General features: G+C 48.8%; 1 protein-coding gene across 2 annotated transcripts in view; it reads left to right on the forward strand.

Annotated features, from left to right (window-relative positions):
* TTYH2 (tweety family member 2) overlaps window positions 1-15366 on the forward strand; it is a 323403-nt gene that overhangs the window by 106745 nt on the left and 201292 nt on the right. Inside the window, exon 2 of one of the 2 annotated variants that reach the window (XM_085617358.1) lies at window positions 8331-8503. The exons of the other annotated variant lie outside the window; for it this stretch is intronic. Within the exon in view, the coding sequence (XP_085473484.1) occupies window positions 8331-8503 (173 nt within the window). The remainder of the gene's footprint in view (window positions 1-8330; window positions 8504-15366) is intronic. 2 annotated transcript variants of the gene reach the window in all.

The raw sequence follows: 15366 nt of genomic DNA on the forward strand, positions 1-15366 counted from the left end.
TACTACTGCTTATCCAGCAGATAGTTTGGCTCATTGGACCGGGTGTTTTTCTGGTGCTCGGCTAGTAACAGCACAACCAGCCGGGGAATTTGAGTCATGCGGCCCCTACTTAACCCCACAGCTTAGTTTGCTCCATTGTGTGGACTACTTTAAGTATTTGTGAAGGTTTACATATAGGCCAAGAGGTTACTGGTTGTTGGCCAATTTATTGGGTTTCCAAATGCAGAGATTATCATTCATGGGTTGTCCGTACAAACTTGGGTAGTGAAGTAAACTAAGTGGACATCCATATATCAGAGGAACTAAAGGTATACGGTCATCCCTGATCTCCTGCACCTGATATGGATTATCTTTGTGAGGACATGGATGACTTTCATGCTTTTACCTACAGAGCAATCTAAGTTTTTCAATCACGTGGGCGATGGGTGAGAAGACATTTGGTTTTGCGGGGATAGATTGTGCTGGTCCCATGCAACATCCATAGCATCTCTTAGACAAAAACAGGCCTTTTATTGAAATTTGGTGAGTGTCACAGGTTTAGGTACAGTAATATTAAGAGCTGCTGCCGTGTTACAATGTTGAAAACACAAGTCACTATCCCTGTATATTGAGGCTTCGGCATCTATTCTTTGCATCTTGCCCGCCTGGCGTTACCCATTTTCTCACCGCTTAGACAGCAAAGGGTCTGTCCATGGTTCATTGCGTGACCAGTTATTATTTTCTTTTCTTGGAGTGTCAGGCAAGGGTAGTTCGCAAAGAGGTATTTAGTTATTAGGGACTGGCAGAGGGGTCGATTCGGACCCACTGAAGGTAGGGTGGCAAAGCATGAATCTGGGGACCTTGGAGTCCGACACTATGCTTGGGTTCTGATACGCAAGACGCTTCGGAAGCATGGGACACTGGGTTGGCTTCTACACAGGCGAGCTGACGGTGGTGCCCTTCGTGGGAGAAGTGGTTTTAGGGCCATCGGAGTGATCTTCAGGGTCCGCAACCAAACCAGTGCAACATGGGTTAGGTTCAGAGACGGAGTTGTCCACTTATTATATGGCAGTGGCAGGGCTATTCGAAACAATGTAAAGGGACACAGATAGAGTTCTGTCAGGACTATCTTGTCTAGGTCATATGCGGGATGACCTGCAAACACAGCTTGGGCTCCACATGTTTCCAGGCATTGGTTCTGTGCACACCCATAAGTTTTACAGCTAGGGGACACACCACACATTTCCAGGTAATAGGAGCAGTTAGTACAAGTGCATCTAAGCTAAAACTAAATAAAGGGGCTAATAACTCTGTATTTGACTTGCGGCGCTTCAAAGGCATAGGGTTAAAGGTGAGGCTAGGCTACCTTTATAAACTCATGGCCATACTGCAGCACGGTTGGTATTCACTGGGCTGCTCAGAACCTGTCAGGACACAGCTGCTTGAACTAAGAACGGACCGATTTAACTTTGCCCACATTAACTTAAGTTGTGTCAGCAAGTTCACCGGCCCTCCATTGTCACCACTGGCGCCTCTGACAGTCCACTGAGTGGCACTGTCTGGCTTTCAGAGAGCACCACTGAAACAGGCACTGAGTAAGTCAAGATCATTGGGGAATATTGCCTTTGGATTTAACGGTTGTTTCAATTTTTGTTGCACAGAATACATGGGACACATATTGGCACGTTATGGCCATATAGGGTTGTGTCCTAGCAGGAAGGCCTGCAATTGGTTTGACTGGTTTTCTTGTAGAGTCCAGATGTCGGCTGGCAAAACAACAGTCTAAAAGGCATCAGCAGGGGTTCACACGCAGGGGAGGGCCCTTGGCTAGGTGCTCTAGTAATCCTTCTACCTGAGACAGTATTTAGTGGTTATTCGGGTACAAAGGGGGGGGAGATCTTGGGCAGTTTTACATGCCGGGAAGTACGTAGTGATGAAGTAATAGTGTCCCAAGTTGTGCAACATGATATGTGCATTTGCATAGGGTGCTTGTTAGAAGCTGCCTTGGGTCCAACGAGTGCCCAATCGGGGCGACTGGTCAAGAGACAAACATGAATAGTTACTCAGCACGGTGTACTAGAAGGTATGTTGTCTAAGCAGATCTCAAACTAGCCTTAAACGCATGATGGAGACAATCAGTGACATGCCTAAAGAGGTAAACCTTGTGTTAAAGGGATGGGATGCCAAGGGAGATAGCTCGGTCGGCTTGCTCAGGCAGGCGATTTCCGCAGGGGCTTAGCTACACTTGCGGCCAGGCAGTGGGCTTGTACAACCAATGTGATAATGTTAGGGATGAAAGCATGCACCAAGAGATGGATCCTCGAGACCATCCAGGACAGACAAAAACACCGGCTCTATAGCGGTGCAATATGCTGAGGGGAACATTAGGTCAGATCATAATTGGGCTACAATGATTGAGGAAGGGTTGTTTTGGCGTTCCCGCTGCCCAAGAAGGGACAAGTATTTCATTCATGTGATTTCCCCTTTTAAACGGCAAGTACACAAGGACACCCGTGCTTATGTCACATATCCCATGGTACGATAGTCACCAAAGGGGGTGAATGGCCTTTGATAGCCAATAACAGCAACTGGACCCTGTAGGGGAGAGAAATGTTTCAAAAATAGACTGGAGTGTGCTGGACCCAAAACCCCTCACAAAAGCTGCGAGGGGCAGCAGGCTGGCAGGGTCTTTGAGGCAAGGGCATTGAAGGGCCGTAGTGCATGACACAGCATTTCCAGGGACACAAAAGGGTCCCAGCAAATCCACCAAAGGGACTACAGCGAAACATGTGACACAAAATCTCGTAGTCCGACACCATTACTGGTGTAAGTATCAAGGGTCACAGGTGGTTATCGGGACCGGGCAGCTGTGACCGGTCGAAGGTTCGGCAAGCAGGGTGGCTGCGTAAGTCGTCATTGCGGTCGTTGCGGTGGACGAACCTCGGCAGAGACTGGGGGGAGTGACCAGTCCCCCAAACGTGTTGGTTATTCACCTGGGGGGCAACGACTTGATGGCACTGGGCAAAAGGACATTGCTTCAAACACGAAAGCCACTATTTGCACTAAGCAATCCGTTAGGGACATGTGAACTGTGGTGGTCGGAGAGCACCTCACGGCTCCTGTGGCAGGGAGCCTGATCTGGGGAGGCAATGGAGGCTGCACGCAGGAGAGTCAATTGCGCGATGCGTAAATTCACCGAACAAATGGGGTTTGGATTCATAAGACCTGGTTTGCTTCATGCTAAATACACAGGGTGTTTTGAGGATGATGGGATACACCTCTCCAGAATAGGCATGGACTTGTTCCTTCTGGACCTACGGGAGGCCCTGGAAATAGCGGGATGTAAGTAGGAGCGCCGGCCTTGGTGGGGGGCCCTGGCTGTGACGGTCGCAACACCCAGGGCTGTGGCGGAGTTACATGGCGATCCAGAGGCGGAAAGGTACTCAGGGGTACCCTCTTCAGGAGCACAAAGGGTGCTGAGGCCGAATATCCCCAGGAAGTCTGTGCGGTGGACCCTGGGGTGCGACGGCACCCCATCTGTCCTAGGGGCGGTTGGAAACCTGTACAACCGTGGGTCGCTTGAACGCTCTGCCCCTCGTAGGGGGGGGGGGGGAGAGTGAGTTACATGGTGGACCAATGTTTCACCGGAAGTGGGAGGGGCTACCCCCTCACCACAACCGCTAAGCACCGATTGGCTAAGACCACGATGCAAGTTGGCCCATCAGGTGGTAGGCCGCGAGGGGTGGCTTGCCTTTGGATCGCCTGTAAGATTACCCACCATGTTGGCATATTTGGTATGCTAATAAACCTGCAGCAATTTTCTCCACCAAAATCTTGTCTTGTCTGCTTATTTATGCTACCTGTATGTTGCTGCGGGTGGGCTGGTGATTGTGGCCGATATTGGCACTATGCGAGCTGACCGACAAAGTCCCCGCAGGTGAGAGGGCGGCCCCTTTAGTGCCACAAGATGGCACACTGGGCAGCCTAGTGTTTGGCCTGAGACCCCTGTTGGGGTCCCGCGCGTCACTTCCGGCCGGGGGGGAGGCAGGGAGAGGTATATAGTCCTCCCCCGCCCCCCTGGCGGCCTCTTTGTCCCCTCCTCGCCGTGACGCCGACTCCCTCCCTACCGCTTACCCGGCGTGTCCGGGTGAGGGGAGGAAGGATGTTCTAATCTTTTTTTATTTGTGTTGCAGGCGGACTTGCATGGTGATCCAGAGGCGGAAAGGTACTCAGGGGTACCCTCTTCAGGAGCACTAAGGGTGCTGAGGCCGAATATCCCCAGGAAGTCCGTGCGGTGGAACCTGGGGTGTGACGGCACCCCATCTGTCCTACGGGCGGTTGGAAACCTGTACAACCGGGGGTCGCTTGAACGCTCCGCCCTCGTAGGGGGGGGGGCGTGAGTTACATGGTGGACCAATGTTTCACCGGAAGTGGGAGGGGCTACCCCCTCACCACAACCGCCAAGCACCGATTGGCTAAGACCACGATGCAAGTTGGCCCATCAGGTGGTAGGCCGCGAGGGGTGGCTTGCCTTTGGATCGCCTGTAAGATTACCCACCATGTTGGCATATTTGGTATGCTAATAAACCTGCAGCAATTTTCTCCACCAAAATCTTGTCTTGTCTGCTTATTTATGCTACCTGTATGTTGCTGCGGGTGGGCTGGTGATTGTGGCCGATATTGGCACTATGCGAGCTGACCGACAAAGTCCCCGCAGGTGAGAGGGCGGCCCCTTTAGTGCCACAAGATGGCACACTGGGCAGCCTAGTGTTTGGCCTGAGACCCCTGTTGGGGTCCCGCGCGTCACTTCCGGCCGGGGGGGAGGCAGGGAGAGGTATATAGTCCTCCCCCGCCCCCCTGGCGGCCTCTTTGTCCCCTCCTCGCCCTGACGCCGACTCCCTCCCTACCGCTTACCCGGCGTGTCCGGGTGAGGGGAGGAAGGATGTTCTAATCTTTTTTTATTTGTGTTGCAGGCGGACTTGCATGGTGATCCAGAGGCGGAAAGGTACTCAGGGGTACCCTCTTCAGGAGCACTAAGGGTGCTGAGGCCGAATATCCCCAGGAAGTCCGTGCGGTGGAACCTGGGGTGTGACGGCACCCCATCTGTCCTACGGGCGGTTGGAAACCTGTACAACCGGGGGTCGCTTGAACGCTCCGCCCTCGTAGGGGGGGGGGCGTGAGTTACATGGTGGACCAATGTTTCACCGGAAGTGGGAGGGGCTACCCCCTCACCACAACCGCCAAGCACCGATTGGCTAAGACCACGATGCAAGTTGGCCCATCAGGTGGTAGGCCGCGAGGGGCGGCTTGCCTTTGGATCGCCTGTAAGATAACCCACCATGTTGGCATATTTGGTATGCAAATAAACCTGCAGCAATTTTCTCCACCAAAAAGTTGTCTTGTCTGCTTATTTATGCTACCTCTATGTTGCTGTGGGTGGGCTAGTGAGTGTGGGCGATATTGGCACTATGTTCCTAGCAGGGGTGCAACTAGAGCCAAATGTCGACGACCGGGGGGGGGGGGGGGAGAATAACTATTCCAGCAATAGGCAGATTGGCGATGCGGGGGCTCTAAGAAGGGGTGAAAAAACAACTCGTTAACAGGTAAATGGTCTTTTAACGACTTGTGAATTACTCAGTGTGTGCCTGGGAAGCTGTCTTAGCCCGGGCTGCCACACACAACCGAGGGGTGGGGGGTGTCGCTGAGGCCCTTTGAGCCCTATGGGCGTTGCACGCCTGGATCTTAATGACACTTGAGAAATCGTAATCCAATGGCTTGCCAATGCTTATTGTAAGCTAATATAGGCAGTACTAAATGGTATTTTTAACCATCTTACTCTAGCTTCCAAGCTCTTTCAAAATGCCTTCGTACAGGGGAAAAGAGGTGGGCTGGAGTAGGTCCTCCATCTCCTTTCATAATGTGCATAAAGAAGATGGCTGCGTCCCTCTAATGTGTTACTAAAGTTCCCGGTTGCTGTGATTTTCTAGCCCTTGTGAGGTAGTCAAAAGTGAAAAGAAAATTTCATAACTTTCCAGGCATCTTGCTATTGATTGGAAGATAAAGATTTTCTTCTGCCACCTGGTGAGAGAACAAACAGGAGACCAGCAGGAGTGTGGTTGCACCGGGTTCACCGGAGGGAAATCCCCCCCCCCCCATTCAGCAGATAGTGGGATATCTGAGTTACTGCTCTGTTTGCCAGCCATGCTGCTGCATCCTAGCCCTTCAGAAGGGGGGAAGCGTGTCCGAGATTGTGTGTATGTGGTGTTTCCATAGCACAAACCAAGCCAGAAGCTGGGAGGTGGCTGCACAGTTGCAAAGGCTCAGACATAGTCAACACGTGGTTGGAGGGTAGCCGCGTGCAGAGAACGGAAGTGGTGTGTTACTTTGTCAATCAATCAATCTACTTGTAGAGCGCACTACATACCCATGAGGGTCTCAAGGTGCTGAGGGGAGGGGGTGCCGCTACTGCTGGAAGAGCCAGGTTTGAGGAGTCTTCTGAAGGCGAGCAGGTCTTGGGTCTGTCGTAGGTGGGTAGGGAGGGAGTTCCAGGTTTTGGCGGCGAGGAAGGAGAAGGCTCTGCCGCCAGAGGTCGTTTGTTGGATGCGGGGGACAGCGACGAGGGCGAGGCTGGTGGATCGGAGCTGGCGGGTGAGGGTGTAGAAGCTGAGTCTGCTATTGAGGTAGGCTGGTCCGGTGTTGTAGAGTGCTTTGTGTGCGTGGGTGAGGAGCTTGAAGGTGATCCTCTTGTCGACGGGGAGCCAGTGTAGGTCTCTCACGTGGGAGGTGATGCTACTGCTGCAGGGGACGTTTAGGACCAGTCGGGCGGTGGCATTTTGGATGAGATGTAGTCGTCGCAGGTGTTTGGCCGGGATTCCTGCATAGAGAGCGTTGCCATAGTCCAGCCTGCTCCTGACGAGGGTCTGAGTCACAGTTCTTCTCGTTTCGGTAGTGATCCATTTGTAGATCCTGCGGAGCATGCGGAGGGTGTTGTAGCAGGAGGAGGAGACGGCGTTGACCTGCTTTGACATGAGAGGGAGGAGTCGAGGATGAATCCTAGGTTGCGTGCGTGGTCAGTGGGTGTTGGTGCTGTTCCCAGCATGGTTGGCCACCCTGAGTCGTCCCAGTCAGAGGGGGTGGGTCCGAGGATGAGGACCTCCGTTTTGTCCGAGTTCAGCTTCAGACGGCTGCTCCTCATCCAATCAGCGACGGCCTTCATTGCCTCGTGGAGTTTGGTTTTGGTGGTGTGCGGGTCCTTTGGGAGGGAGAGGATGAGCTGGGTGTCGTCGACGTAGGAGATGATGTTGAGATCGTGTTGGCGGGCCACTTGTGCGAGGGGGGCCATGTAGACGTTGAACAGCGTCGGGCTGAGGGATGAGCCCTGGGGTACGCCGCAGATGATGTTGTATGCTCTTTAGAGGCTTGCCTTCTGCTCTTTCTTAGATTGGAGCAGGGTTTGGGCAGTTTTGATGATACAGTAATGTTGGTACTGATCCTGGGTGTGTACTTGGAGAAAACTTGTTGCCTTGGTGTGTACTTGGAGAATACTTGTTGTCTTGTTCTTGCTTTTTTGCTCTTCATCTCCAATCTGATGGTGTCATGGCTGCAGGTTGCTGGGGCCACCGGACATGGTGCACCGGTCAGCCATTATGGTTTTGCTGATGATGCTGAGTGAAGTTTTATCAGGGTGGGGATGATGTGGTCATATTTCTGCGGTCCCTCGATGAACGTGCTGCAGTGCTCCTGCGGCTCCATGTAGCAATGCAAGGGACATCATATGTACCCTGAGTGCGCTAGTGCTTCTTCATTCTGCACAGATTAAAAGTACTCTGTCATCTATAATAAATTCCGACCTGCCTTTCTCCAATTCTTGCAAATTGTTGTATTGTTGAGCTATACAGTGGCATATAAAAGCCAACAAGATGGCTTGTTCTGGACTCTGGTGCCACCTACTGTTCATTAATTTGAACTCGCGTTTAGGCCTTCATCCTTCTGAGGTCAATGCATGGAGTAACATTAATAACAGCTGTTAATTCACATTATTCAATGCTATATAAAAAAACATTTGTATTATTATTACAACTTCGGGGTGTAGAGCACGTGCTGCCACCAGAGAACCTTTCAATCGGCCATGTTTGACGAAGGTGCAGAAAATGTGTGCACTAGTGAAAGTGCCCTGAAGTAGTTGTTTGATTGCAGGTGGTCAGCGGAGCGCGTATTTCAGTTTATGGTGTCCTAGAAGCAGCAGATCGTATTTGACCCATCCTGCATTTCTCAGTATATAAAGTCGTTCTGCTTTTCCAGGGGCCGTGCTGCGTATTTCACGTTGTGTGCATTTCTCTTGTGTCTTTCAGTCCCTGCTGTTCTTTGCATTGGTGGCCGCCGCGTGCCTGGCTCTTAACCTTGTGCTGCTTGTTGTCTACCTGTGCTGCGCGTGCTGTTCTCACGAAGAGGAGCAAACGCAGACCAAGAGGCCCAACACGTGCTGCGTCACCTGGACTGCCGTGGTGGCCGGACTCCTCTGCTGGTAAGTTGATTCACAGATGCTGTTTGTGCCGCTGGCGCCGCTTCCGAGCAAACGTTTTGGGTCCAGCTCTTATAGTTTCAAGTATTGAGCACTGGCCCAAGGCAAGTACAGGCTGAGAAATCTTCACCTCCTGTTACGTTTGAATGTGCAGGTCAATGGACTCGGATTCCTATGGACTTATATGTTCACAATCAGACATGCACCGTGTGGACATGAAGATCTGTAAACCTATTAATATCACGTTGGACCTCTCGCTTTGGATGGAATGCTGTGGTCGCTAAACACAATCTGAACCCAAGAGGTCTGTCCGTGCATTGAGATGAAATCTCTCTCGGTCCCGGGACTGTAGAGCAGGTTTAAAGAAGGGAGCTCTGGCGTGTCCAAGACCTGAGGTAGACCACCCAGAAACAAGGCGATGGGCCGTCGCCCGTGCAAACCAGCCAGGCGCCTTGTATCTTTCTTATAATGGCCATGCAACTGACCCTACTCCAGCTCTACTGGCGCTGCAGAGGTTGTACGATACAGATGGAGCATGGCGGATGGGGGGGGGAGGGGTTTAAGGGCTATAAGCGAAGAACAAGGCAGGTACTGTGCCCACTGGCAGAGAACGGCCCCTTCTAATGGCAGGAGCGTGATGCAGCCTCCACTTTGCACAAATTAAAGATAATTCGAGGCATCACAAGATTTGACAGTGCTTGTTAATGGAATTAAATCTTTTGAGGTGGAGTACGATTCCCATGACCGGTTCCCCCGCTCATTCACTGTGCAGTTGACCGGAGGTCACGAGATCCCCCATAATGCCACCGTTTGAACGGGGAAGGTGGGGTGGGTGTGGGGGATTCACATGACTGATATTAAAGGAGCACAGGGACGGACCAAGAAAGCCAGCAGCTGGCTTCTTAGCCATGCATTCCTCTCTAGCTGGTGCATATGAAATTCATTGGAAATAATACGGCTGAAGTATACAGAAAGCGGGGCACGGTTCAAGTATCTATGCTAAGTCAGTTCATGGTAGCATCCTCCCCAGGACAGATGTGTATAAAGGGGGCCTGCTTGTGATGGCTGTGCGAGCTGGACCCCTCGGGTGAGCAGGCATTTTTTGCGTATTCTAAAGGGGCTGTCTAGATAATGATGTCACAATAAGTTTCGTATCTCAGCCAGACACCATTCAAAACAAGCATTGGCAAAGTTATTTGGGTTGGCCTGGGCAAGCTGGCGCTGTGGTTATTTTTAATTTTTAATGCAAGAATATACCACACAAATAAATAAAACAATGAGAGAAAATACGGCATAGCCTAAACACGGCTTTATGTCTGCAATAAAATGTAAACAATTAAATGGATGTGCCTGTTTCATCAATGATGTTTAGAAACAACACGCTTTTGATCTGTGTCGTGCATTTCATTATTATTTGTGAAGCAGACAAAAGTAAATTAGCACCTAAACAAGCACTCAAATCGCAAGTAGATGCTATGGACCTTACTTCGATGTCGGCCGGACTTGCGTCCGCCCAACACCATTGCAAATACGGGTCCGAATGACCTCCGGTCGGCGATCCTGACCGCTGAATTGTGATGCAACTGCACATGATGCGGTCGCAAGCTCCCTTTTCTGTATGGGAGCTTGTGCTGCCGTCAGAAATATACTGCAGCACAAGCTCCCATGCAGAAAAGAGTTTTTGTTCATCCCTGTACCACTTGACAGGCACCTTTGCCTGCCACACGGTGCAGGGATGAACAGGGGTAACCATAGATGACCCCTAAACCCCAAACCAGAGGCCGCTGGCTGAAAGGGGCCCTGCTAGAGGCCCCCAAAGTCTTTTTCTGACAGGCTTTGCATGTCGGAAAGCCTGGCATGGAAACCCTGCTGGAAACCTACATCTTAATCCAGACGGCGTAAAACCCCGTCCATAAGGATTATGTGCTGGTTCCGACTGGCAGATGGGTTCTTTGAGCCCGTCAGCCAGCCGGAATGTCCGGCCGGTTTAAAAACCAACAGCCTCCATTGTAAGGGCTATCTGATTTAAAACCGCGATGAGGCCCAATGTTGCAATGTCATTTAAACACTTTATAAAATAAAGTTTCAAAAGTAGTGTGGGCAAATAAATTGCCAGTTTTATAAGTTAATTTAAAAAATAAAGAATATAAAAAGCACACCTTGAACCCGCTTTGCAACTGAAGGGAAAATAATAATTTTTAGGCACACATGAACAATGTGCACAGGCTTTATGCAGTCACTCAAAGTGAAGGGAACCAGTAGGTAAAATGGATTGAGCCATTGCCCCATGTTGTGATGGGCAGAAGCAACATGGGAATTTAACAATGGATGAAGTCTGGTGGCTGAAATCACTTGCATGTTTGTGTAATATGCATATATTGGCGGGGATAAAGCAATAGTCTGTCTAGCAAAATAACGTTATCTCATAGGCCAGACCTAAAAGGACAAACTGTAATGCTCATTGGTGTTTGTTGATGATGCAGGATTGAGTAAACGGAGCTGGATGTGATACTTTCAAATGTTGCATTTCAAAATGTAGATTTTCTTAGTAATTTATGACAGTCATAATTTTATTATAGACACAGAGGCGAGTATTCTACTTTCTAATCTTGCTTTGTTTCAATAGCAGCCAAGATAAACAATAAAACTACACTTCTCAGAAGGCCAAGTAACAGCTTGACCAATGGGAAAACATGGAATCTACAACAAGAACCAATGAATAGGCAGTCCCAAGTATAACATTTGCTCTGACTGTGAACAGACCTCTTTTCTTCGGCGAACAGATTAGATATTGTCCATAAACAGAGGGAAAATAGAGAGAACAATACAAAAGGCGAAAGTCCAAGCCAAAAAGTCTTGACCAATATCCAGCAGAGTCATCCTTGAAGCAGAAGCGAGGATCGGAGAATCTTTGTTGAACGATGGAGCATGACGTAGAAGAACAGAATCCTTTTGAGGACGATGGCTCCAATCAGGAAGAAGCGGGAGGTAGAGCTGGAGCCGCTCTAGGGAGGGAGAAAAATGCATATTAAAAGGTTTTGCGGTGGGATAATACTCGCCTCCGTGTCTTTAATAAAATGAAGACTTTCCATCATAAATTACTAGGAAAATCTACATTTTATGTAAAGACCAGAGGCTCCTATTATGCTTGTTCAAATCCTATCAACAACCAAAGAAGCAGCAGGAATGACAGGTTTGCAATAAAACATACGAAATACATTGTCATTGGGCCAATCAGCCGATCTCAGAATGTCCTCCAATCTGGAGCCTGCCCAAAAAGGTTTGGAGGCCATGGCTCCTCTGGTGGAATGGGCCCCGAAATCAGAAACATCAATACCAGCAAGGGACATCACCCAGCGAACCCAACGGGCTAAAGTGACAGAAGAAAATGGATTATGAGGTTTGTGGAAAGAAATGAGAAGTTGGGAATGGGAGGGCGTTCTGAGATCAAAGGTCCGTTGTTCTTAAACTTTGAGGCATTGACCCACACATAGTTTAGGCTGAGAGGCAAAATAGGGATAAAAGACCGAGTACAAATGAGCTTTTGTACGCTTATTAATGTGAAACATCACACCAGAAGGGGTAAACTGACGAGAGGAGACGTCCATAGCTTTGCATGAGAAACATGTTTGATAGACACCAAGCACAAAAGCATAGTAAGTTTGGCAGAAAGCATTCTCAAAGAAAGAATTGCATTATCTGGCCAATCAGAAAAAGTTTGAGTACCAAATTCACGTCCCATAACTTAGAGTACTTTGCTAAAGGAGGTTTAGAGAACTTTACACCTCTTAGGAGACTGTGATTAAGGGAAATTGCCAATCTGTACAGATTAACCGTTCTGTAAGACTTACCTGAACTGGCTTCAGAAGCCAGAAAATTGCCAATGTAATTTAAATGTGCTGAAAAGGGATCAATATGTTTTCCCAAACACCAGCTTGCCCATAAAGACCATGCTGACCTGTAAGCTTTAGTTGTTCCTGGAGCCCAGGCTCGGCTAATGAAGAGAGAAGCTTCTTGCGAAATGAGGTGGTCCGAGTGGTTCGACCCGAAACCTTCCATGCAGAAAGAACCAAAGAGTTGGCCAGAATGAGATTGTGCAGCTGACCAAAGGGATCTAGTAGAAGATTGTTGCAAGAAGGAAGGAGAAACGGGAAATCCACCACCATCTCCAGCAGAGATGGGAACCAAATCTGTGATTGCCAGAAGGGGACTACCACCACCAGGGAGGCAAGTTGGCATCAGGTCTGGGCAAGGACCCTATTGATCATGACAAAAGGAGGAAAGGCGTAATTGAGATGAGGAGACCAATCTTGGAGGAAAGCGTCTGTGGCCAGAGCCAAAGGATCTGTCCGCCAACAGAAGAATTGTGGAAGTTGGGAAATGAGGCGAGAGGAAAAGAGATCGATGTGCAAAGGGCCTCATTTTTTAAACCAAGATTGAAAGACGGATGGAAGAAGCCTCCAATTGCTGGAGTCCCGTAGATAACGAGAGTGCCAGTCTGCGATGGAATTGAGATTGCCTGGGAGGTATTCTGCTTTGACCGAGATCTTATTGAGAAGACAAAATTCCCAGACGCTCTTCGCTAACGCCGCAAGGGGTTTGGATTGGGTGCCACCTAGATGGTTTATGTAATGCACCACTGAAACATTGTCCATGCAAAGAAGGATAGAACAGCGAACCTTTTTCCTTTTGCGAGGCTCTGGATTGCAAAGGAGCCTGCCAGCATCTCTAAACAGTTTATGTGCAATCTCGACTCCTCTAGTGACCATGTACCTCCAGTCGAGATTGTACCACAACGGGCGCCCCAGCCCGTCAGGCATGCATCGGATTCTAATACAAGATCTGGGGCTGAGGCAAAGATTGTTCTGCCGTTCCATGCATCTAAATGGTCCATCCACCATCAAAGCTCTAGATGAGATTCCTGATCTAGAGAAATCAGATCGGAACAAGCCAGGCCTTGACACAGATGTTGCATTGTTAGGCGCTGGAGGGCTCGGTAATGAAGAGGCCATAGAAAGATTGCCTACATTGAGGTGGATAACAGACCTACGATGCTTGCAAGAGACCTGAGGGAAATCTAGGCGCTCCGAAGCACTTGGGAGATTTCTGATTTTATAGCTGAGACCTTTGACTGAGGAAGATGAAGGGAAGCAGTGGAAGACTCTACGAGAAAACCTAAAAACTAGACTCGTTGAGAAGGAATGATCATGGATTTTTCAGGGTTGAAAAGAAAACCCAGTTCTGAAAGGAGTAATCAAGTGATGTTCAAATGAGATAAGAGTCTGTTTGTCCAAATTCATTATCAAGATGTCGTCAAGATAGATTATTAATCTGACTCCGAGAGACCGCAGGTACTTCACAACCGGTTTCATAATCTTCGTAAAGCACCATGGTGCTGACGAAAGACCGAAGGGAAGGGAGCTAAATTGATAAGTCACTCCTAGCCATTGAAATTGGAGAAATTTTCTGTGGGCACGATGAATCAGAATTGTGAGATAAGCAAGTCTATTCTGATCATCCAATCTTGTAAACCAAGAGAATCTCTGAGATGAATAATGGTTTTCATTTTGAAGTGGTGATAAACCACAAATTGTTTGAACCATTTCAGATTTACACATTTTCTTGTGAACCAGAAAGATGGAACTGAGAAACCCTGAAGGATCTAGAGGGGCAACTTGAATTGCTTGTTTTTGGAGAAGGGATTGAACCTCTATTGAAATGAGATTTGACATGTCGGTTGCGAAGACGAGAGGAGGAGGAAAAACTGTCTGGAATGGTGGAGCATAAAACTCTCTAAGATCACCTTGGATAGAGTTTAGAACCCAAGGGTCTGCAGTCAGAGCTCGCCATTTTGGAAGGAATAGACTTAAACGACCCCCAACGGAGGGAGGAACTGAGGGACTTACCTTGTTGGGAATTATTCCTGAAGTTCTTTTGTCCAAGACCTCGAACTCTTTGGGGGTAGAATTGGGGTTTGAAATCCTGATAATTGGAGTTGGAATTAAAAGATCCTCTGGAGCCTTGGTTATGGAATGAACAGCCGGCAAAGCGACTCCTGTCTCTACCGGCCCGTCCAAAAACCTGTTGATAGAAACTTTCTTTAAAGATTGTTGAGCTATATCAATAGAAGCAAAGGTGGTAACAAACTTGCTTAAATCTTTGCCTTAAGAGTAACCAAACAAAAGTCCATCGGCCTCTATGCCCGGGTCTAGGGCAGCCAAGTTAGCCAACTTGGGATCCAATTTTATCAGGAGACTTTTGCGACGTTCGTGGATAATCGCAGAGTTAGCATTACCAAGGAGACAAAAAGCTCTTTGGACCCATTAGGAAACATCCTGAGGATCCAAGTCAGTGCAATCCAAACGAGCGGATTCGGCCATGTCAAAAATATGAGCTAAAGGCCCTACAACATCCTATAACCTGTCTTGACAGGTAGACCAAGCCTTATCCACTCCTTTACGGGGGTCTTTACCAAATTTGGAAAAGAAGGTTAACAAAGGTTGGTCGATACTTGGTGTAACAGTAATGTTGGAAGAAAGGGAAGGTTTAGGGTACTCCGACTTGAGTTTGGACCTGGTGGATTTGTCTGAAGGCAGACGCAGTCTAGCCGAAATATAGTCGCCCACATGAGCAACAAGGAACCATTCTGTGGAATTTGGATGGCGAATAGAAGAAGAATCAAACATGGGAGAACCCTCCGAATCCAGAATAGGTCTGGAGGAGAAAGAACAAGTTTTAGACCTCTTAGACGGAGGGGAACAAAGGTCATTGGCATCAAAAATTTCAAACAAATCATCAGCGTCACCAAGATCATCATCATCTGTGTCCAAGATCTGAGAAATCACCAGTTTTTTAGGTACCTCAGC

This window comes from Triturus cristatus, chromosome 7 (assembly GCF_964204655.1).
Source record: "Triturus cristatus chromosome 7, aTriCri1.1, whole genome shotgun sequence".
In the NCBI taxonomy this organism is placed as follows: domain Eukaryota; kingdom Metazoa; phylum Chordata; class Amphibia; order Caudata; family Salamandridae; genus Triturus; species Triturus cristatus.